The sequence below is a fragment of the Larus michahellis genome, chromosome 1 (assembly GCF_964199755.1).
Source record: "Larus michahellis chromosome 1, bLarMic1.1, whole genome shotgun sequence".
Taxonomy (NCBI): Eukaryota; Metazoa; Chordata; class Aves; order Charadriiformes; family Laridae; genus Larus; species Larus michahellis.
The window spans coordinates 67,445,845-67,469,188 of NC_133896.1; the positions used below are offsets into that span (position 1 = coordinate 67,445,845).

At 37.8% G+C, this 23,344-nt stretch overlaps 1 protein-coding gene across 24 annotated transcripts in view; it reads left to right on the forward strand.

The window, feature by feature from the left end:
• The window catches only part of ERC1 (ELKS/RAB6-interacting/CAST family member 1), a 300,806-nt gene that overhangs the window by 56,517 nt on the left and 220,945 nt on the right, over nucleotides 1-23,344 (forward strand). For all 24 annotated transcript variants that reach the window (XR_012586646.1, XR_012586651.1, XR_012586648.1 and 21 more), the window contains exon 3: nucleotides 8,633-9,049. Coding sequence is in view for 13 of the 24 variants with exons in the window: in XM_074584028.1 (XP_074440129.1) it covers nucleotides 8,633-9,049 (417 nt within the window). In the remaining 11 variants the exon portion in view is untranslated. The remainder of the gene's footprint in view (nucleotides 1-8,632; nucleotides 9,050-23,344) is intronic.

Consider the following 23,344-nt stretch of genomic DNA (forward strand, 5'->3'; position numbering starts at 1 on the left):
TTGATTTTTGTATAGTACTCTTTCATTATCAGTCATCAGCTATTTTTCCTTTTTAGAACGTAGTGTTGATGTATGCTTATGTCTTGGAAAATACTGAACACAAGACCAAAGGTTGTGTAGCAGAGCACCTCTTATCTTGAATTGATTCCTCGTATTAGCTAATGGAAAGATGTATTTGCTGACCTCCCTAATAGAGGTGACTAATAAGAATATGTTTTTGCAGAAAAGATCCTTATCTATTAATAAAATGAGTCGTGTTTCATAAAGATGCTATTAGTTTGAAAACATTAGACATTAATATATATGTTAATGTTAAAATTCTCTTTCCCTCAAGTACCATAATAATTTCTAATTACTTTCATGGGATGAGAGGTTCACAAAAGCTGAATCTGGCACTTAAAGAGTTTTTCCACGAATGCAATGTTTATAAGTAATCTACACTGTGGATGAAACTGGGTGTATTGTATACACATGCAAAATCACATAAGATTAAATTCTACAAGTTCTATCATGGCTGGCCTGAATGAATATAGATCAGTCTGAAGTTTGTGTGTTGGCTTTTTTTTTACAGAAACCTCTTGCATGAGGATCCATTTTATCAACACAGTTTGTGACAAAACAAGTTTGTGTTTGACAGACAGGGGAGACAGAATTATCTTACTGCAATGTGTGAAACTGCATATATGCAAGGACTCTTGTTTCTTTAGCAGAATAAGAGCAAATAATCAAAGCTCATATTTGTATATAAATAAAACATGATATTTAAGTAGTGTAATGCTAACCCAATTTGGAAAGCCTAGTGGGAAAAAGAGGTTAAAATCAGTATGGAAATTGTTGATTCTGATGAGAAATTCTAAACATTTGCCCTAATCCCAACATGCCTATTCTCGAGAAAGATGAGGGGCGCTTAAAAGAATCCAGTTTCTGCACTCCAGGATCGTACCATGTTGACACTCAAAGTGTGTGTCGTGTAGATGCTGGGAAGATTTGCATGAGAAAAAGCTTTTGAAACACACTAAACTGCTAATGTAGATGTACCTTTGGAAATATAGACACGTAGTAGCTGTTGTAATTGGTATGACTTCAGAAATAATTTTCCTTTGTCTTCTATTGCCTACTAGATCATTTGTGATATCTGCCATGGAGCTCAAATTGGTTCATCCCTTAGGAAGCCCCAAAATTGTCAGAATTATATTAATAGTTAAACCCCGGTAGATAAACTGATGCTTTTCAGAAGTTTACTAGGTTTGCCTGGGCTTAATCAGAATTTTTATTCTTATCACACAGGTAAGTGCACAAATTTCTTCAGAATATTTTTACTGTTCATCAGGTATTCTATAGAGACTGCCCATATACATGCTTTATTCCTTGAAAATATCAATAGCTTACATTTTTTCTTTGTAAGATAAGCTGCTTCATGTAGGTATAATCTTTCGTGTGGACATTTACCACTGAATAACTGGTGTACTGCATTTATTTTGCTTTATCTTTCAGCCCTTTTTATGGAGGTACCTGTACGTTTAGTATGAGGTGATTGCATTGCAGTTTTGGTTCTTCGGTGGCTACAGGTTTATTAGATTTCTGATCTACTTACTTCGGGAGTTAAAATTCATTCCTGCTGGGTTGCTTCTAGGTGTTTTGGTTTCTTTCTACAGACAGGGGCGAAGGTATTAGGCTGCTGCACACTGCCCCCTTAAACCAAATGAGTCATTTTGTGTGACTCTAGTTCAGCTGACAAATGTATTACTGACAACTTAAGCTCTTTATCTACAGTGCTTTTTTACTATCTTGCCCTTCTGCTGTCTCAGAGATAATGCAATGTATGGTTGTCTTTAAAATACAAGTCTCTTTCTTTGACTCTCACAAATTAAATCCTATTAAAATCATAGCTGTATTTTCTATCTAAGCTAAACATTATAACATTCACCCATTCATTTCCATTTAAATCAGGGTTTTGAAGCCCCTGATCCATCTTACAGGGAATATGTAGCATTTCTGGAATCAGCAAGTTCTGCTTCATCACAGCCCTGCTGGACACCTGACATTAGCCCTTTTTTCAGTTTCTTTGCGTGGGCTGCAGCTGAATGTCAGCAGGGACTCTCTCAGACAGCCAGGCCTTTGCTTCTGCGGTGCATTCAGCAGAATCTATTTCCCAGAAACGCTGCCAAAACATTAACTCTTTGAGAATGGGAGAGAATTATTTCCTATAGTGACCAAATCCTATTCTAGCTTTTAGCATGTGATCTCTTCTGAGGCTAATGTGGTTCATCCTCTTAGAAATGTTTGAAACACTTTCATTGTGAAGATCGTAAGAGAAGTCGTCATAATGCAAGTTTGTGATTGTGCATGCAAATTTGCTGGCACCTGTTAAGTTCTGTTGCTTTCTGGTATCCTACATTTGAGGGTAGACCTTACTAAGTCATCCTTCTGACATAAAATGTATCGTAATTATTGTATCTTTTCTTTCCAGAGTAGTCATGATGATCTAAACACAAAAGTAAGGCAGTGTTTGTAGGTACTGTAAATACCTCCATTTTAGACCTGGAAGGGCTTTTGTAGATGAAGGGTTGTCTGTCTTTCCCAACTTTAAAAACAGTTGGCTGAATAAGAGATTAGCTGTAAGCAGGCATCTTCAGAAACCTAGTTTCTGGTCAATTAGCTCATTACATATGTCTCTCTCTTTTAATTTTTCCTTTATCCCTGGGTTGGATCCTGAAGAAGAAATATGTGTTATGTTATAAAAAATGCAAACCTGTCCTATGTCTTTCCAAGCACTTACTGTTTTCTACATGAAGAACAGCTTGATCACTGAGTAGATTTGCAGAAAACCGCAAATACATACACATCCTAAAGCTGTCATTCAGTACAGGATGTACTGGTGTTGTGGGTTAACAGTGGAAGTAATCAGGAGATTCTCAGTAGCTAAGTTTGTCAATAATGTTTTTATAAGAAACTTTTATTGAAATCTGCTGATTTCAGCCAAACTTTTGTTAGGAAAAAAATTCTTCCCTCTGGAGTGGAATTTCTGATTAAAAATTAGAGAAGAGTGAGATGAGTTCAACCTCTGAGCAGGAAATAGACTTGGTCAGAGATGCTTACTGGGAGATGCCAAGGGACATCTTGGCTAATTCAGACAAAGACCTTGAACCAAGATTCATCTTCCCTTTATGGCACTGAGATGTGAGAGATGTGGGTTTAAATTCCTAAGTCAGTCAGTATTCAGATATTTATACAAAGCAGAATCTCTCTCAGTCCCTTCTGGAAGATTATCTTGTTAGAGATCCGCCTGAGAACAGCTTATTGTCTACTGACTGGAGCCTCATTTGGGATGTATGAAGATGACGAGGAAGAGCTTGAACCTTTATCCCCCAGGCTGAAGCTCTTCTAACACAGCACCAAGTATTCTAGTAGGACCTCTCTTTTTCTCCCTGTCCTTTCCATCACCCTGTATTCTCTTGCTCGTGAATATGACAGTCTTCAATGTTCTCCCAGTGTAAAAGGAGAATTATTTTTTTAAGCTGTTGAGTTTTGCATGATATAACAATGCTTCCCACCTCATTGTGGCACACATCGGTGACACAGTGTCATATAATTGCATGTTATGTTTTCCCTTGTTGCTGGGTTCTTCTCTTCCTTTTTGCTGATTGTTGACAGGCATCTCTTGAACATACTGAATTTTTTCTTGGTATCCCAAAAATTAATTTCCCTGGTTAACCTACTTAGAGTTTAAATCCAGGAGATTAAGGAGAACTTAACTACAGAAGTGTTCTGTGCCTAGGTGCCTTGCCTCTGTTGCAGAGCTCACAGATATAATTTAAGCATTTAGACTTCTTGAATAAAGTATAGGATGAATTATGTATCTGATTACGGTAGTTGCAAAGACTGTATCTGCAGTGTGAATAGCCTAAATCAGCAAACCAAAAACAAATGGACAAATGCGTGTTGGAATCTTAAACACCGTAGCTTGGTAGGTCGACCTGTCTTGCAAAGATGAGTGTGGAAATCGTTTCTTCAAAAAGCGTGTCACAATTTAATCCTTTCTTTGAAAGTCATGCTAGTAGCAATGGCTGCCTCCTTTTGATCTAAAAGGTAGGGTTAGAATACAGGCCTTGGGTGTAGAGTATCAATTAAATTCCTTTTTCTGTCTATGTTAAATTGCACATTCCCCACTTCCTTTGGAATGGTAAGATGATAAACATTTAAGTTAATTGGAACTGCTGCTATTCAGGTCTTTCTGTTCTTATGTGTTCTACCAATTAGAATGAGAAGCTGTGCTCTCTTCAGTATTTTCTGTCAGGCCTACTGAATCTTTAAATATTTCATGCAAAATGGAAAAGCTTCAACAGGGAGAGATGAAAAGAGCTGCCTGCAGCAAGGTTCCCAAACTCACCAGTGTAGCAATAGGTACATTGCATTATCCTGAGACTGCAACAACAGGACTGCTTTGTGAACCAAATATAAGGAACTTCCGTATCGTTGGCTGTAGTCATACTGTAGGTTGGGAACTCATCTAACCAATCTGCCAAGGTATGGGAAATGTGAATTTGAATCCCATTAGGTGGAGGCGAAGATTGAATCATGTTCTCCTACTTGCAGATGTAAATTTTGTGCTGCTTGATGAAAGGCACACTCTGTCCCTCCGTAGAGCCCAGTTTTAAATTGCTCCATGGAAGTAATACAGGCAGAGGAATACCCTTGTAAGAGGTTGTGTTTGCACCTTGCCCTTCTAGGATTTGCATTTGAGGTGGGCCTGAAGGGGCTTAGCTTTGTCAAGAGAAAATTACATTAGGCATAGGCAGCAAGAGACTTACTAGAGAACTGTGCTCACAAAAATATCTTCGTGATTTGCAGGTGTAGTTATAATTTGTAGTGAGGCTTAAAGACCAATTTTCATTGCTTTAGAAAGCAGGGAATCCTCAACGTCGAGGACCGAGCAATAAGCTTCAAGCAAAGTACAGGTTCAACGTAATTGCATTGACTTTAATTATGTTACCTTTATTAAGCTATTTAAGAAAATCGTGATTGGTACTTATTCAGCAGAGTATGACATAACCAAGCTCAGTGGTATTAAAAGTTTTTTACTAGATAAGACAATTTCAACAGTATATTCCAAATTTGATTGAGGCCTCGAGTCAAGTCCTAGAAATAGGATTGAGCGTCGGTGGCTAGTATCGCATGAACTTGGAAAATACTGCCTTTCTGTGACAGTCACTGATTTAAAAGTCTAAGAAAGGATGAGAAGTTAGTTAAGACTTGCCTGCTCCTCAGAGTAAAAAGGATGTTTCCTTTGAAATGATACAGAAGAGCTATATTAACTGAAAAAGTAGTTTATTTATGATGCCATTTAATAAAGGGTATTATTCCATTATTCTGAAAGACATAGAAGTTTTTTGGAAAGCAGAGAAAAGAACCCATCTTGCATACATCTTGCATGTTGGCAAGGAGTGGGTGACACAAGCAGAGAACAATTTTCTATGGCGTGTTTTCTAGTTACCTTGCACGTAATGAAGTTTGTTCTCAGGTGAGCATTTCAGAGAACAGTGATAGTAATTCATAAGCTTGGTCCTAACCTTTCCTCAAGTCCCACCTCTTTATTTTTCCTGGGAAACTGAATTCAAAGCAGTTGCTGACCATTTATGTCATTGGTATTAAATTTTATTTCATACCATATTTTTGAATTGTGTGATTGAGTTTGGTTCTTTGACCCAAAAGTTGCATGGGTTTTTTTCCAACTTTGGGGGAAATAATTTCTGTGGGTCTGAGACACAATTTTTGCCTATGTAACCTGAAATGAGATTTCACAGCAGATGAAATGGTAAAAATGCGGGAATTTAGTTGTGGTGATTTAGTCCATTGATGTTTATAAATAACCCAAGTTTGATTCTGAGACAACACTGAGTAGAGGAAGTAATTTCATTTAGTAGATGATGTGGTCGTTCGGAAGAAGCTCTTTTCTTGCCTGGGAGAAAGGAAATGCTGAAATGGCTGTATGTGGAGAGGCAGGTGGAAGCATGTGGGAATTTGTTTGTTAGCTGGAGGAACAACATACAGCTGGGCTGTGGAAAAGTAGGGCTTCTCAATACAAATGGAATTAACTCATGTGTGGAATTGTAAAGTTATATCTAGTGAAGTTATTGTTTAATTTTAACGAAATCTAAGGATATTCTCTCACTACTGCTGTTGTAGTCCTACTCACTTTATTGGTACAGAGGAGGCAAACGTTTTCCTGACTGCAGTAGATTTTCTCTTACAGCTTGGTCAACATTTGCTAATGCAACTGATGTACGAATGTGGTTTGTACCACAAACACTGGCATGTTTGTGGTAGTGCCTCACTTTTAAGGCTTGGAGGTTGTCTGACATTCTCACTTTGATGGTGGTTTGAAGAAATGACAATAAATTAAAATTGAAATTTAAAAAAACCAAACACAAACAAACAGTGATTTCTAAAACCATTTTTGAAATCCATATGGATTTCCTTCAGATATTTCTCTTCTTTTATACTACTAAATGCTGACTTGAAAATAAATGTGAGCATCCACCAATATATAAACAGAATTACCTTTTAGAACAGTGTAATTAATCATCCCTTTACCTAATATACCTGTTCTATGTTATCACGCAGATTCTATAATCTGAAGAGTAGTTTTAGATTAACAGAATTAGTAACTGCCAAGTATTGTGTTATTGAAATAGAAGAAAAGACAATTACAGCATCTTAAATCAATCATGAAGCTATGCATTTAAGCTGATTTCAGTTTATGCTGATGCTGTAAAGGATTGGTTCCATTTCCTTCTCCACCAACTCCTTGACCGCACATTCCCACCCCTACTTTGCGCACCACGATCAGCACTGGTGTAGTCACACTGTCAGCTGGATCAGAGATCTGTCTGGAGAGACGTTTTTTTGGTTTTGATGGGGCTGATTTTCAGCCAGGTGAAGTTTTGATGCGGTTGTCAGTGCCAGCCACCTAAGGAAGGACAGAGAGCTGGGCTGTTCCTTTTAGCGGCAGTGGGGATTTAGGTGACCTAATTGTGAAACATCACCTTTAGTTTTGAAAAGCTCTTCTTAGGCCAGAAGACAAAAGGAGGGGAAGTACTCAGTCTAAAGTACTGGCCTTTGTAAAGAAAATGGGGTTGAACTGCCATTGTGCACCATTCTATGCAACCAAACTGACTGTTAACAGGTTAAAGGTAGGTAACTGTGCTGCAAGTACTATCCTCTGTCTATTGTCTTTTCATAGAATAACGGGATGGTTGCAATAGACCTCTGAGGTCAGCTGGTCCAACTCCCCTGCTTAAGCAGGGCCACCTAGAGCCGGTTACCCAGGACCATTTCCAGACAGCTCCAAGGAATTTTACTTAAGAATTGTGATAAATATATTCTTGATGTAATACTTAACCCCAAATCTTTTTACGTCTTTTTACCTCTCTTCTTTTCACAGATATTTGAGTGAAATGAAGTACTTTTATTAATGTGAAACATACTAATTTGGCATATTAATTGTAATCTTTACATTACAGACCTTAACAATGTGTCTCCTGAGTCAAGCTTGATAGTAGATTACAACTAATACTAACCAATAGTACTTTAGTCCTAGTGAATACTGGAAAGAGCTGTATTGCAGACATATTTTTGTAATACGAAGGTAGACCCCAGGGACCAGTCCATCTGACTTGTTCACATGCAGACTAAATTGTAACCACATCTGCCAGTCTTAAGGGAGCAGAGGTGTATCATTCGGTGCATATCTCTTCCTTGGTAATCAGATCTTTGTTCAGTGTGTTAGTACTTCTCCATTATTATCTTTACACTGTCTTGCAGAGAAGAAAACAAATGTTTATCTAAATATGAAGTGAGAACGTTTTTCTAGGCAAACTGTGCTTCGCCTGTATTATCCCATTATATTAACCCCCTGTATTCACAGTCATTGAGACAGGATTTTTTGTCTTTCACAACCACAGATTACTGATGATCATTTCCTTGACTTCACATTCACTAAAATCCTCATGCATAAAATTGTATGATGTGACCCTTCTCCCCAGCCAGCATATATCTCATTTTCTAAAGTTGTAGTTCTTCCTGACATGCTGAAGTTTCTTCTGTAAGTCAACTGGGAAATCTGTGCTATGTGTAGTGTTAGTACTGAAGATCTTGGTAGCCATCGTGGCTGATTACATTTTATTAGGTGGTATGTAAATTCTAATAGTCATATGTCCCTCTGCATTGTCAAGATAGTAATTCTAGTCTAGGACTACTTATGCAGAATTCTTCTATAGGGTAGGCAAACATTTGGGAAAAAATATTTTGAGCTCTCAGCTTACTGACGAATGCCTACTGACATTTTCCCATTTGAAATAGTGACTCATTCAAGTTGGTGGGAGTGAGAGTGTCACCTGAGTAAGAGGTTTCTACTTTAAAGCAACCTCTACAAGGCATAGAAGGAGGGACTTGAAATTTCTGTAGTTTAACCCAGTTCCATCTAAATTCTGCTTTCAAAAAAACATTGTTGGTCTGTCGATGTTGCGGTTTCCTCTTATTTGGTAGTTCAGGAGGACTGACGTGGCTCATGCTGTTCTCTTTATTTCTCCAGTGAAAGCAGTCCTCTGATTTTATTTATTTATTCTTTTAGCATATGCAGATGACTATCCAGGCTCTCCAAGATGAGCTTCGGATCCAGCGGGACCTGAACCAGCTGTTCCAGCAGGACAGCAGCACTAGAACCAGTGAGCCCTTTGTGGCAGAGCTGACAGAGGAAAACTTCCAACGACTTCATGCAGAGCATGAACGCCAGGCCAAGGAACTCTTCCTGCTACGTAAAACCTTAGAAGAGATGGAACTGCGTATTGAGACACAGAAACAGACCTTAAATGCACGTGATGAGTCCATCAAAAAGCTGCTGGAGATGCTGCAGAGTAAAGGTCTGTCAGCAAAAGCCACTGAGGAAGATCATGAGCGAACAAGACGGTTGGCGGAGGCAGAGATGCACGTGCACCACTTGGAGAGCCTTCTCGAACAGAAGGAAAAAGAAAACAACATGCTGAGAGAGGTAAGTGACCAAGCTCTGGGTTCATCTCCAATCTTAAGCTCTTCTGTCTCTTCTCCATTTCACAACTGTAAGGAAAGAATCTTCCATCCTCTCTATAAGCTGTATTTTACGTTACAGACTTGATAGAATTTGTGCCTGTTTTAAAACTTCTTTATGGCTTCTTTGTGTGTGCTTTCTGGTGTTCTGTGCTTTAGGTCCCACTTTCCCTGTAGTCTCCATATGAAGCTCTGGAGGTGAATGTGTCACACACACTATGAAATTCATTCTTCCTTTCTATTTTAGTTTGAGAGAAAGTAGCTACCTGTATTTAGGAGAGAGCTGTGAGAAATCTTTGCAGGAGTAATGGATGATTGCTCTACGGTTTCCATGGAAACAGTCGTCTTGCTGTGAAGGGTATTTGATAAAACTATTAGCTGCCCTGGATGCACAGCCAAAAAAAAGATTACTTAAAGGGACACTGCTGCACACATAGTAACCCCTTCCCCTCATCCCTCTGAAAACAGAAAAGAAAAACCATTTTTATGTCTGTATTGCACCTTAGAGGAGTACAATGGCAGCCATTCTTCACTATGAATCATCCTAAACTAATTATAATAAAATATAGACTACATGTAAGTATCTTAGAAAAATAAAGTTAAATAAATGAGTTGTTGTGTACCTAGTGTCATTAAATTTCTTGATATTGTTAAATACATTTCCTCTTGTCAATCAGCCTCCCAAAATATTCTAATATTAACTTTGAAAAGGCTAGTAATTCAGCATGTGTTGTTTACATACACAGGTATGTATGTATATGCACGTATTCACTAATGATAAGATTTTCTGTAAAAATTATTTGACGTACATCTGTAGTTTCAATGCATGAATTCATAGCTATACGTGTATGTGTAATATGTGTATATGAATCTAATGACCTGGTTTGGGCATTACATGACTACTTAGTGGTTCAGCATTTCTTTGAAAGCCTGATGCATACACAAGATTTAAGCCCCCTTTCTTAAGAAGCTAGGGAAGCAAGGTCTGGCACAGAGGTTTTTGAGATGAGTGTTTGCAGCAAATAAATACTTCTTAATACCTCTTATTCATATGTTTCCATGATCTGACCCATTGTACTTGTGCTCTTGCAAGCATTTATGTAAGAAAACTAGAGCCCACTGCATTTCTGAGCCAGATTTAGGCCAGATTTATTTTTTTAGAGCAGTAATCTCTTGAGTGTCTGGAGTGAAGATAATATGATTCCAGAGTTTCTACACTACAGTTTTTCCTTTATTTAGCAACCAATGATAATTCTGTTCCAATTCTTGTATCTATTTCAGGAAGAGAGCCCTAAATGACTTCCATTTGTTTCTGCTTTAAGTCCATCAACATAAATGAAAAAGCTGGCAGGAGCTGTGTAATTTTTTAGGAATGCAATTACTTTTGTTTCTGCTACTGATGAGTAGATGTTGAGAGATAAGAATTCTTGTTTCATTCACACATATCTGGAAATCATCAATCATTTAAATCCTAGCTTTTATGGTAAAAGATTTCCTGGAGAAGGTAGAGATGACTTACTGACATTGAAAGTGCAAATGCTATTTATCCAACATGTTAAAATTAATTACTTCTTGCTGCTCACCCAGCTCTAATGCATTGAGAAAGGTAAGCTGGGTATACTGTAATTTGTTGCTCAAGCCACTGATATGGTGTGAGATCCAGACTTGAGGCTGAGCACTCTAGTAGCCTTGGAAACATGATGCCATGTGCAGAGATGCCAAATTATTTCCTTGTGGAACTGGGTCACATCAGGAGGGGTTTTGTTAGTGCCTCTGTGTTGTCCTTGAGCTCTGAGCTAGACTGAGCTAACTGAACTCAGGCTTACCTCCATGAAAATCAGGTCTCATGTTTGGGGCTCCAGGGGGCTGGAGAAAATCAGGGGATGTTGCTGAATTGTAGTTGACTGCATCTGACTTCCTGAGCACCAAGTTGCTGTGCTCTGCAGGATCTGGTTCAGGTTTGCTATTACTGTTCCACACTTGGAAGTTGACTCTGTGCAGAACCTCTTAGGTGTGTCTCCATCACCCTCCTCAGCTAATCATCTATTATGTGTTTATCTGTATTTCCATAGTTTTAGATTATTTTAGGCCTTTGCTGCCCCAGATATTGACTATGGAATTTTTGAGCTGCCTTGAAGAAATCCGTCTACTTTCTTAATGGTTCTATATCTAGCATTCCCAGTATCCGAAAAGGCATGCGAAACTCTTCTTTAAATACTGCTGTTAAAGGAAGCATTAGTATCTCAAAGGGATTTGCATGCACTTGGGAAGTCACCAGTTATACTTCATGTCCTAACACGTTAGAAAAGCTGAGAAAAACTTTAATAGCAGTTTTGACCATCTTAGCTAAAGCAAATTCTGAGATGTCAGAATCCACTAGTACTGTTTCTGACTTACAAGTGTGTTAGACTTCTGGTAAAATTCTTTGCTGGGAATAATAATAAATATCTGTATCTTGGAGCAAAAAGGTGTCCCTCCATTTTTCACTTTGAAGCCTATATGTAATTTGAAGAATAGTGTTGAGACTCAAGGTCATCAGATGATTTCTTAGACAGACAGTGCAGGTACAGTGGCCAGCAGTCTGACCTTGAAAATTAAACGTGAATTCTTGATTTCCTCAGCTATTACTATTACTGTGATTGTACTAAAGATTGGAATAATTTCCTAAGGAAAGGAAATTCTTAGAGAGCCCAGACTTGTGGTTCTGATAAGATCATAACCAAGGAATAGCTGTATTGGTTCAGGCCAACAATCCCTTTAGTCCAGCATTCTGTTTCACGTAATGACCATATGCAGACACCCCAGAAAGGGTAAGACATGATACTTCACTGTAATTTTGTCCCTCCCAACTATTTACAAATGAGGGTTTTCTGGAACTTTTTGTGACTTGTCCGTTTAGTATCCTCCATGAATCTGACATCTGAGTACATGGTCAGTGCCTTCTTGAGCCCATGTAAACGTTTGCAGCTGTAGCATCATTTCATAAGTGGTTCTACAGGCCTATTCTCTGTTGCAGAAAGAACCTGCCTCATTTCTTTTGAGTTTGAACCTGTCTCCCAGTAGCTTCATTGAGAGCCTCATGCTCTTGCACTGGAAGACACAGTGAATGGGTGATCACAACCGAGACTCTGTGCCACTCACAATTTCAGATTTCTCATACCCCTTCCAAGTCCTCTTTTTTTTCCAGGCTGAAAAGTCCAATGCTACTTAATTGTTCCTCATGTAGAAGATATTGCATATATTTGATCATCTCCCAGAGCACTGTCTGTCTCCCATATCTGGGTTATGGAATGGATTCTCCTGCAGATGGTGAGAGGTATCTTCGTAAGCAATTTGACTCTCTTGGGCTTTTCCCAAATGTCCTGAATTGCAGGGAACTCAAGCAATTTTTCCATACAAGTCCATAGGAAAGATCCTTTATCCAGCATAGGATGTATTTGGCAACTCACAGATACAGAGGACGGTCTCTCATTAACACAAAGTAATGAAATATTAAGTGTCACATTGAACATCCAAACACAGGCATGGATCTGGATGCCCTAACTTCAGCAGATGACAGTGTGGCTGCATCACATTCCTCTACCCTAGAAAACAAGCTTAAGATTCATAGCTTATAAAAAGAGGGCTGCTATTTTGAATACCCCTTCTTAAGTCTTAGTGAAGATTATTCATATTATTGTTGGTATTCTAGACTTAACTTTCAGAAACAAGATTATTATCATACCAGCAAGAAATACTTGATGAAATCCAGCAGCTGAACTATGGCTTCCAGAATAGCTCCCAAGTTACATTAACTGCTACCTCATTGTTCCAGACTCACCTGTTGCAGAATTATCAATGATGGCAGTGACAGCACATAGCTCTAAAGATAACGAAGCTTGCTGTGCTCTTTTTGACAGCCTCTCTGCTCCCCACCCCCAAAATGCTAGGTGCACTGAGTAGAAATATGTTTTTCTCAGCTACACAGAGTAATAGATACACCAAATGTCAGTGCAACTTATGGCAGAATATGATGTGGTTGTATCCACATCTGGTGTTCTGGACACTTGGAGTATTTTGGGCAGGCTGTCATTCATAAGGACGGTCCAACACCATTACACCGACTCTGTTAAACCTTTCTCTTTTGAATTGTTCATTACTCTCTGTCTTTATGAATATATATCTGAAGAAAGAACTTAAATGATACACTTCTAGCACCAGTCAGTAAAGAGGTAACTTCTTGAGAGTTTTTGGAGAAAAAAGTTTAGGCCAAATTTCTTGTCTGGAGATAAAAAGGATAAAACCAAACTCTTTGTATTGGTTCTACCCAAGGGGAACACAAGGAAGCTGCTGATTGTGTGTTATTGTCAGATATTTGCCAAACAGCTTTGGTGGTATTGTCCCATTTTCTTACTCCTTCACAGGGGATATCAGCACAGACTTTACAAGAGTTAGGTAATCTGATGACCCGTTTGTCTCTGAGTTGCTACTGTATGTACATACTCTGCAAGCCAAATACACCTCTGTTCACAGCAGTGCTATGGCATATACTGATTGGAGTCTCTGGGATATACTGACATATCGCTGCATTTCTCCTGCTCAGGTAGGGATACCCTTTGATGTCTTAAATCGTAAGAACTAAGGAGGATGTATGAGGGGAAGTTTCCAAATGTATCTTCTTCTTTTCATTGGCCACAGGCTCATTGGTATCTACCCGATAAATCTGTGAAGCTGTCAATCCCATCATGGCCTGTGTAACATATATTCAGAGTGTTGATAATATACATGGCCCTAACCATTGGCTTTTCCTGAAGAGATGCAGTAGAAGTCACACACAGTGCTCGTTCTTCTTCCTTCATAACAGTTTTACCACCTATTTATAATGAAGGATGTGTAAGTCCTGCAGGTGACTTGTGATAGGCTGTATGTGGCTGTTGTCAGGACCTTCATCAAGAGGTCAAAATGAAGCCTCCCTTTAAGTTAAACTGTGATCTGGTAGCTACAGTATTCTCCTGGGAAAAGGGAGTGGTTGGCTCAAACTTTGAGGCTAAGTAGGTATTGAGGGTGGGGTGAGGTGTTCATTGAAATATCAGTGTAATAGAATGGCAACATAGTTCATCATAAAGTATGAAACAGCTGTTTGATTTGATAGACAAAAATTAGACAGTTATTCCCCGAAATGCGAATCCAGGTCTTGGACAGATGGCTGACTACAGCCTTTTATTTGGTAACAGAAAGAAGACCCTTTATCTAGAAGGTTTCTTCAGGAGGCAGTTCTAGTTTCAAGGTTTGCATGTTACAGTGGTGTGGAACAAGGAAAGAACCAACAGTAACTTTGCATTTTTTGTCTCACAAACTGTGTTTGGTAGTGAATTAGAAGTTTGGTTTTTGGTTTTGGGTTGTGGCAGGTTTTTTTTTTAATAATTTGGTCCATTCAAACAAGATGGATTTTTAATACCACTGAGTGCAAAACTGAATTAAGGAGTTAGGGATGTAGTGCTTAACAAATAAAGGGTGGTTTTGTATGTAAAGCAGTCACTGAAATGGGTCATTCATAAGGGCGCTCATTTACGATGAACTTAAGGAAAGAGGCTATGTCAGAAAAAGCTATTATTTCTTTTCATCTTCAGTGTTTGTGGAAATGGCAACCCCACAAAGTCCTGTTTGTGAACTGTATGACAGTTATCTAGTATGGCCTTATTACAAGAACTGATCCCTGTTTGCAGCTATTTTGAACCGAACAGTGCTCGCATTATTCTGGGAACTAACACTGAATTTCAGTGAGCACTCTTTATTATGTCTCCACTTAGGGTAGATGTCTGTCAGAGCAGCGAGCAGGCGCACTAGGCTGTAACGTATGTACACTTGACTTAACTTTAGATTATCAGACTTGATACTGTGATGGCCAAAGAGCAGCAGCAAGGAGCTTAGTGAGAAAGGATGGATGTGCCATGTAGACGTACCATCAGAGCGCTGTTGAACAATGCCCAGTGAAGAGAAAGGTTGTTTGCCTTATCTGACCAGATTTTAATTAACTGTGACAAGTTTTGCAAAGAAGTTCTTTTTCCATGCATGTGTTAAAATTCTTACCCTTTTCTGCTCCAGGCTCGGAGAAGGATTTAGAAATTTTAATTGGAGCAATTAGTGTTATCTCAAAGAACACTTTTGTCCTGTTTCAAGATTTTGCAACGTAAATAAGACACAGTTTTAGAGACAATTTTTGGTTTGCTGGAGTAGATAGATTGATTCAGTAACTGGAACTCTTACTGCCATCATACTAGGGGACATCTTTCTGATGAGTTAAAAAAATTAAGTTTCTGCTTTTTCTGCTGCTGCTTCATTCTTTTGACCTTTCATAAGAGGACAGCAGGGAGAAGTGATTTAAATGAAGATAATTTAAACAGTTATGTCCTTATTAGAATCACTTGATTTGTCTAGAACATGTAGAGCATTTGTAGAACAAAATTTGAGAAGTTGGGCTATTGCACCTTGAGAGCATGCATAATTTATTCGTTATACGTTTTGCTTTTTTAGTACCATTTTAGTTTGGAATATCTTAATGTGTCACTTTATAAAAGAATGACAGTTAAAAATGTAAAACATATATAAAATTATTTTCATCTTTCCTCATTTCAGAGGTTGGTAGCTTGATAGTTCTTAGAAAGTTGGAAAATTAGAGTGAAAAATAATGTATTTGTTTCATGTCTTTCTAGACTGCAAAGAAATCATAAACACCTGGTTCTTGTACAGCAAATTTCTGATTTTTATATAATCATTTAATAATTTGTAGAAATTAAGTGAATCAAAAAAAAGCAGAACAGCAGTCATCTGTCAGGGTGTTTTCTCTGTATTATAGTTATGATCCCACCAAAGTGAAATAATCCGTAAAATTTCAGTGGGTTTATTCATATGCTTTTTCTGGCATAGGGGGCTAAAATAACAGAGATCTAATTTTTCTAATTTATTTCAAACAAGTTTTTTTCTATATGAATGAGCTTAGTATTCAAAGAGATTGTTTTTTCTTTTTATTCACATAAGGCAAAATTTGTAACTAGTTCATTTTAGCACCTCCATCCCCTTTGGATGGGATTTTTAAGACTATGTGAAACAATGTAGAAATGCACAAATCTGGCTGGGGATTAGAGGTTTAAAATATGTAAACTTTAATGTCTTTTGATGTTTTGTTATATTTGTGTATGTATTACGTGATTTGTTTTGTTTACAAATTACAGCTTAGGTATACTTTCCTTGCAGATGTTAATTTTATCCTACACTTCTCTTCAGTAGAGATGAAATTTCTGAAATTTTGTTTCCACAAATGTGAAACTTTGTAGTAGAACAAAAAAAAAATCGAAAATACCATTAACAAGTTGGAAGCTAATTTAAATAGAAAATATATGCTTTTGCATCTTAAATAAGAAGGAAGAAAGGAAAAATGAAGAACTAATAGCACATATGTAAATAAAATTCTAAATGATTAAGATTTTTATTTTTGGTTGTCCTTCCTTTAGCTTTTGAATTCACACCTCAATAGTCAGATTGAAACACAATGACTTGCTACTCAAAAGTAACAGGGTGGTTTGAATCGGTGTGTCTCATCTTCATCTTGCTTTTACACTAATGCTGAAATTTTGTGGGACTTTGCTTTTGTTTCTTGAACTCGAAGCTGTGTTTTTTAGTTTTCATTTTAGATGATGCCTTTTTTAACAAACTATAAGTGTCCTAATAGCTGAGGTTTTGGTTGGATTTAGAAATCACTGTCTGAATGAATTCATAAATTTGCAAAATGCAGAGATGAGTTTCTTTAGCCAGGGGTAACTGAGCTTCAGAACAACTGGTACCCTCCATTATTGATAGGTGTACAATTTTCAGCATGTCTTTCAAAGTTATGCTTTTTATTAATACAATCAAACGATTTTTCAGGGAATTGTGTTGATTGTGTTTGCGAAAGCAGGAAATGGCAAATGGAAAAACACAGAAATAATTTCTGAAGGAACTACCCTGATTATTGGTTCCAAACTTGTACAACTATATCTTTTCAGTAGCAAAACTCTAATAGTGATGAGATAAATGATACAGGACTCTTATTATACATTCTTTTTTCAGTTCAGTTTTCCATGATGCTGAAATAGAAGTTAAAATTACTAGCGTCCAGCACTTTCTGAAAAATACTCTTAAAAATCCTGAAATGAAACAATTGTAATTCTATCTGGTCACATTCTGCTCCCAGTTAGTAAAGATACTTATATTAATTAGTCATGCAGGTTGAAGGGCTCTCCCAGAGATCATTTCACGCAACATCCTGCTCAAATCGGTAATTTCAAGTGATGGGAGTTCCACGGCCTCTCTGGGCACCTGATCCAGTGTTTGGTTGCTGTCCTGGTAAAATCTTTTCTGTATTAACAAGTCAGAATTTTCTGTGCTGCAACTTTTCCCTGTTGCCTGTCATACTTCCACTGTGCACTTCTGAAAAGACTTTTGTCTCCATCATCTCTACAGCTTCCAGTTAGTTCTAGAGAGCATCAAGGATCCCCCTAAGCCTTCTTTTCTTTTCAGCTGACCCCAGTTGTCTCATCCTCTCCTCTTACACCGTATGCTCCAGTCCAGCCATCTTGGTGGCTGTCTGTTGGACTCTCTTCAGCTTTTCAGTGTCTGTCTTGCACTGAGGAGCCCAAATCTGGGCACAGTACTCCAGCAGTGGTTTTGCAAAAGCTGCATAGAGAGAAATAACTGCTTCTCTTCTCCTGGTTGTATACTCTTAGTAACACAGCCCAGGATGCAGTTGGCTTTTTTTTTTTATTTATTTTTTACAGCAAGGACACACTGCTTACTCCCGATTCATGTCTTCCCAAATTTCATAGAATCTTCAAACTTGCTGAGAGTAAAGTCTGTCCCATCGTTTGGACCACTAATAACAGCACTGAATAATATCGGCCACAATATCAGCCCCTGAGGATTGTCAGTAGTAAGCAGCTACCCATTGACTTCGTACTGCTGATCACCAGGCTAGGAGCCTGACAGTCCAACTAATTTTCCACCCACCTTCTTAACCACTTATCCACCACTTATCCACTCTGTATCTCAACAATTTGGCTACAAGAATCTTTGGAGGCCATATAGAAGTCCTTAAGTCAAGACATGCAACACCCACTGCTCACCACTTACCCACACTGCCAGTTTACTTCATTGTAGAAGAAGATCAAGTTAGTCAGGTATGATTTGGCCTTCTACACAATTTTAGATCTATTTGGTCGTATAGATCTATTGAATAACTTCTAAAATTAACAATGACAGTTAATACTGAACTGATGGCTGCTCATGAAATTTTCCTTTCGTTGTAACATTTGCATTTAATTGTAATTAATTGGAACTGGGTGGCTAAAATCTTTCAAAGGTTTAGACATGAAAGTTTGGTGGAAAAGCCAGCTGGGAAACTAAACGTTTAAGTACAAAAGGTGTAACATTCACTTAGTAAGGCCTGGAATACCTGTTGGAGAATAAAACCAAATATTTTTTAGTTAACTAAAACTATCCAGTCCACTGAAGGATGCAAAGATCCTGCACAGAACATCGTATTTGATCATATGAAGACAAGGGTAGGCTAGTTAAGATTAAAAAAAGTCAGAATTCAGCTGTGTTTTTATTTTCACGTCATATTTTTAATTATTTTTTTAAAAAAGACATTCATATATGACAGAGCATATTTTTCTTGCTCGCTGTGTGATACGTGCTGCCTGATTATGTAGGTTCTGCAGGAAATGGAAGGCATGTCCGTTTCTGCTTTGGAAAGTGCTTATCTCCTGGTGTTACTGAAAGATAAGTTGCTGTAATTTTAAGCATACAGCCTACTCCACTATAAAAACATCATTGCTTAAAAGTGCACTTTCACATTTCTTCCAAATCCCATGCAAAATCAGAGGCAGAAGTAACTGAGGGAATAACAATGGCCAGCTTATGAAGGAAGAAAAGGTTCTGATTAAATTCCTCCCTTCATTATTATGCATGTGTATAATTTATTAATATTTTTAAGACACAGTGATGATACTGCTCAGTATCGATGACTCCTTCAATTCTGAACTATTTTCTCTAATTTTCAATTATTTTGGCGTTTCTTGGTCAAGAAAAAGACCACAGAATTTGTCATTCTTTATGGTGCATTAAAATCACTTTATCACAGCTATTCTTTACGTATTCAGTGTTCTTAGTACGTTTGATCAACTGTTCTATGTAATTACACTGACCAGAAAATTACAGTATTGTTTCTCATAGGGGTACTGTGCTACTTGCAGACCTATTTGTCAGATGTAATATGATGCACACCTTTAATTTATACTTCTTTTATTTTAAGTAGATTTTTTTAAAAAGGAAAATAACTATTCTTAATTAAAAATTGGTAATGATGAAGTACCAACGCCAACTAAGCCAAACATTTAAGGTGGCCACACTGTTTAAAACTTCTATTTCTAGCCTTCACTTTCTAGTTATTGAATCTTACTGATTTTTAGACAGAACAACCCATTTTGAACTTTTGTTGCCTGTGAAGGTACTTCAAAGTTGTGGTCAATTTGCACCATAATTTTTGTTTTGTTTTTTCTTTTTTCTAAAGACAGCTTATGCTCCTGCAGTCATTCTTTGAACTCTCTTCAATATATCAATATCGTTTTTAAATTGTAGACACATAAAGTGGTCACGGTATACCTGTAGTGGTAGCAGTAGTGCCAAAGAGGTAATAAAGTGGCCCTCCACCTTAAGCTTTTTTGGTTTATGTCAAAGGATTGTAGAAACTCTACTAGCTTGTAATAATGGGGTATTAAACAAAAAACTTGGAACAGAAATTGGATAATAAAGCATTCTTCAAAATTCGTGGTAATGTTGTTGATGATATCTGGTGGCTAGAAGTTCCCACTGGATAAACTGAAAAAGAAATATGGTGCATATTTGTAATAGTAATAATAATTAACAATGAAAAACATGCATGTTGTAGATAACTTGAGAACAAGTAGATTTTTTTCCCTATTTGTTATCTTTTTTTTAAAATAAAGGAATCATTGAACATAGAAAAACATTAAAAACATAAAACATATATATGCGCCACCCCTTGTTATAATAATTCAAGTTGCATTCAAAGGTAAGAAGGTGCTGAAGTTTACTAATCTGTTACGGAGCAATAAGAGTTACACGTGAAAGTTATTTCTGTGTGAAAGTAGAGCAAAGCAATAATTCTTTATTACCTTATCAGAATGGATAACTTGCAAGGAATGAAGGATTAGTTTTGTATTTTTCTGATCCTGATATCTGTGTGTGGCCCTATGCTTTTAATTATTGTGCAAAGTCCTGTTTTGAAGATTAAAATATTAATTTTCATTCACCTATGTAGTGTGTGTAGAATCTGAATACATCATATTAATATTTCTCCATTCTGCCACTGAAAGATAAGTACATCACCTCTGTTTCACAATTAAGAAGGATATCTGTGCACCACCTTCCTTCAGCAGCCACATTTAAATCTGTTCTAGGGAGATTCAGTCTGCCTGTAGCCTTGTTTTCGGGCTCTTTAGAATTGTGGGCATGTTGCCAAAATTAAGTCCTTACTCTTGAGTCAAGAGGTGGGAGGTGTTGTTTTTCAGCAGGTTATGTCATCCGAATCACAGTGGAATTACTTAAGATGATAGAAGTAGGACATTTCCTTTGCCGAAGTGCAAAGCATCACTTCAGACAGTGGAGATACAGAAATTTCTAAAGAAAAAGCTTAGAAGAATTTTCTGTTTGGGAAAATGCTGTGCAATGTAAAAAGTAGACACTGTTGTGTCAGCATCCCTTTAGTGACATGCTGTGCTCCTACTGTGTATTCCATCTATTCCATTTCCATAGTAGTAGCTGCTTTTATGTTCTTGAGTCAGAGAGCATGTCTCTGCACAAGTGGAAATTATCTAGTATGTAATTGCACTACTAAAATAAAAATAATATATTGTTCAAAACAGACTTTTTGCATATTATTTCTTGACCTTCTTATCTTTTGTTTTCTCAGTTTCTAAAAGTTCACAAGAATTTCTTTAATTTCTTTTCTATTATCAAGCTGTTTCATTTTGTTCTACAATAACACTCCTTGGATGATTGTACAACTGATGTACAGTTGTGTGCACTTATAACTTTTTGTGCTTAGCGAAAGCAATTCAGAATAGGATACTTTTCACTCTTGGATCTTTCTTCACTTTTTTAAGCTTAAAGAATCATCTTCAGAATTATCCCCCTTTTCCCATATATGAGTTTTGAAGCAAAGAAAAGCAACTTTTTTAAAATTCTGAAATCTGGGGGATTCAAACCTTCTTTTCTTCCCACCCCATAGAACTTTCTCTTAAGCGGACATGAATTTGAATGTGCTGCCAAGATGTGACTGGGGTGTCTTCAACTGTGGACTGTTTTTACTAGTTTCTTCTCAAACGAGTTAAGTGACATTCTTGGAGTTCTGTTGTTTATATGTATATTCTTAGTGGGTGCTCTCATAGCCAAACAAAGATGACATAAAAATTTGGTATTACAGCAATATAGGATGTGTGCTGCAACGAGCGTTCTCACTTAACGTTGCCACACGTGAATTTACAAAAAGGACAGTGTGTGTCTTAACCTCTCAGTTTCCTGCAGTTCTCTCCTCTCAGCCTGGGAATTGCAGGAAAAGACTTGAGAATTCTGAGAAGGGACTGGGGGATGAGGGGCATGTATGAGCCTCTCCAGAGGGATGGTCAGAAGTCATGTTTCTTATTCAGATGTTTGTGTACTTGTACAAGCAGTGCTGTTCACTTCAGCCAAATAGATACAGGCCCGCTATTCCAGAGCAGTAAAGTATCTGGATGCCTCTTCAGCGTTATGCTGCTTGGTGAATGCATGAATGGAGTCCCCAGTGTCCACTCTGCAAACTTCGGATCTGGAGATTTTTCAGGGGGAAGCCACTGCTATCACTTGAGTTGTACAGAAGCACCCTTTGAAAATTTCTGAAGACTCCAGGCTATCTACAGAGTCATACATGCTAAGATATTGAAAAAGTGTTTGTAAAAACATTGTATCAGTGGCAAGACAGAAACTCACTCTAACCAGAACTCATGAGAAGGACTGACAGCCACAATATCTTGGAATTATGGTTCAATTATTGAATCAACATGTTAGAGCTGTCTGAGATGGAAACAGGGATAAATATATCACACTACCTTAAGGCAGCTGAGATCATTCCCTATGGAGATAGACCAAGGACACTCAAGAAGTCATACTTTTCATGACAGGTGCTGGTAACAGCACTGAGAAACAGGTGGAGGGTGTTGGATCTGCTCCCCATCATATTTTCTCAGACTGGTCTTGAGTGTTAGAAGCTCATCACAGCTTATTCTTATTAAGGCAATATGTTGCACTGATTTTTGTCTTTGATCCTTGATTGAGGGTAGTAAAGATAAGCTCTGAGTTTCTTATGGGTAGAGTATGTGGCAGACTGTCCTATGCTTAGTTGAAATGATATTTTTAAAGCAAACTCAACCTCATGATGAGCTGCTTTTCTGACATTATGTATAGCAGCATAAAAAATGAATCTCTAAAATGCTACCTCTGAAGAGGTGGCAACTGGAATAGTAAGTAGTGGAGACAGACTGGAAAAGTAGTTTCATTGATGTGTCTCAAGAAAAGTGCTGAGGATGGGGTAGGTAATAAAAGTGACAGGAGGATGTTGGTTCACCTTGTACTGATGATGTCCTGTGTGTTGACGGCTTCTTTTTTCTTCTTCTGAGTGTCGGCACAAGAAACGGTAGAAAAAGGTTCAGTTGGTTGGGCTGACTGCCATCTGCTTCAAAAAAGCTTACAGCTCTGCTAAGGAGATGATCCCAGAGATAATGCCTGTAGTCTTTAGATGGCCATATGATCAACCCCCTGGAAGGAGCATCTCAGTGTAGCATGTTCCCCTCAGATTTAACATCAGCACATTCAAGATAAAGTGGCGGCCTCACTTGATTTAAAACCTGATGAACAGGTACAAGCCATATATGTTTAACTGTAGACGAAAAGAAGCATGCTCCTAACCCTGTAGGCAGATGGAAAAGTTGGAAGGCTACTAGAGGCCAACAGCGTGGAAGGCTGGTAATGAGAAATTACTGATTAAGCTGTGCTTCGGACATCAGTTGAGAAGAATAGCAGAGAGGAATGCACACTGCCCTTTCTTTGGGCATGCACATTACAGGCAGGCAGAGGACATTGTGGGCCAAACGAACAGTCTGGCTAGACTGTTTAGATTTGAGGAAATCCA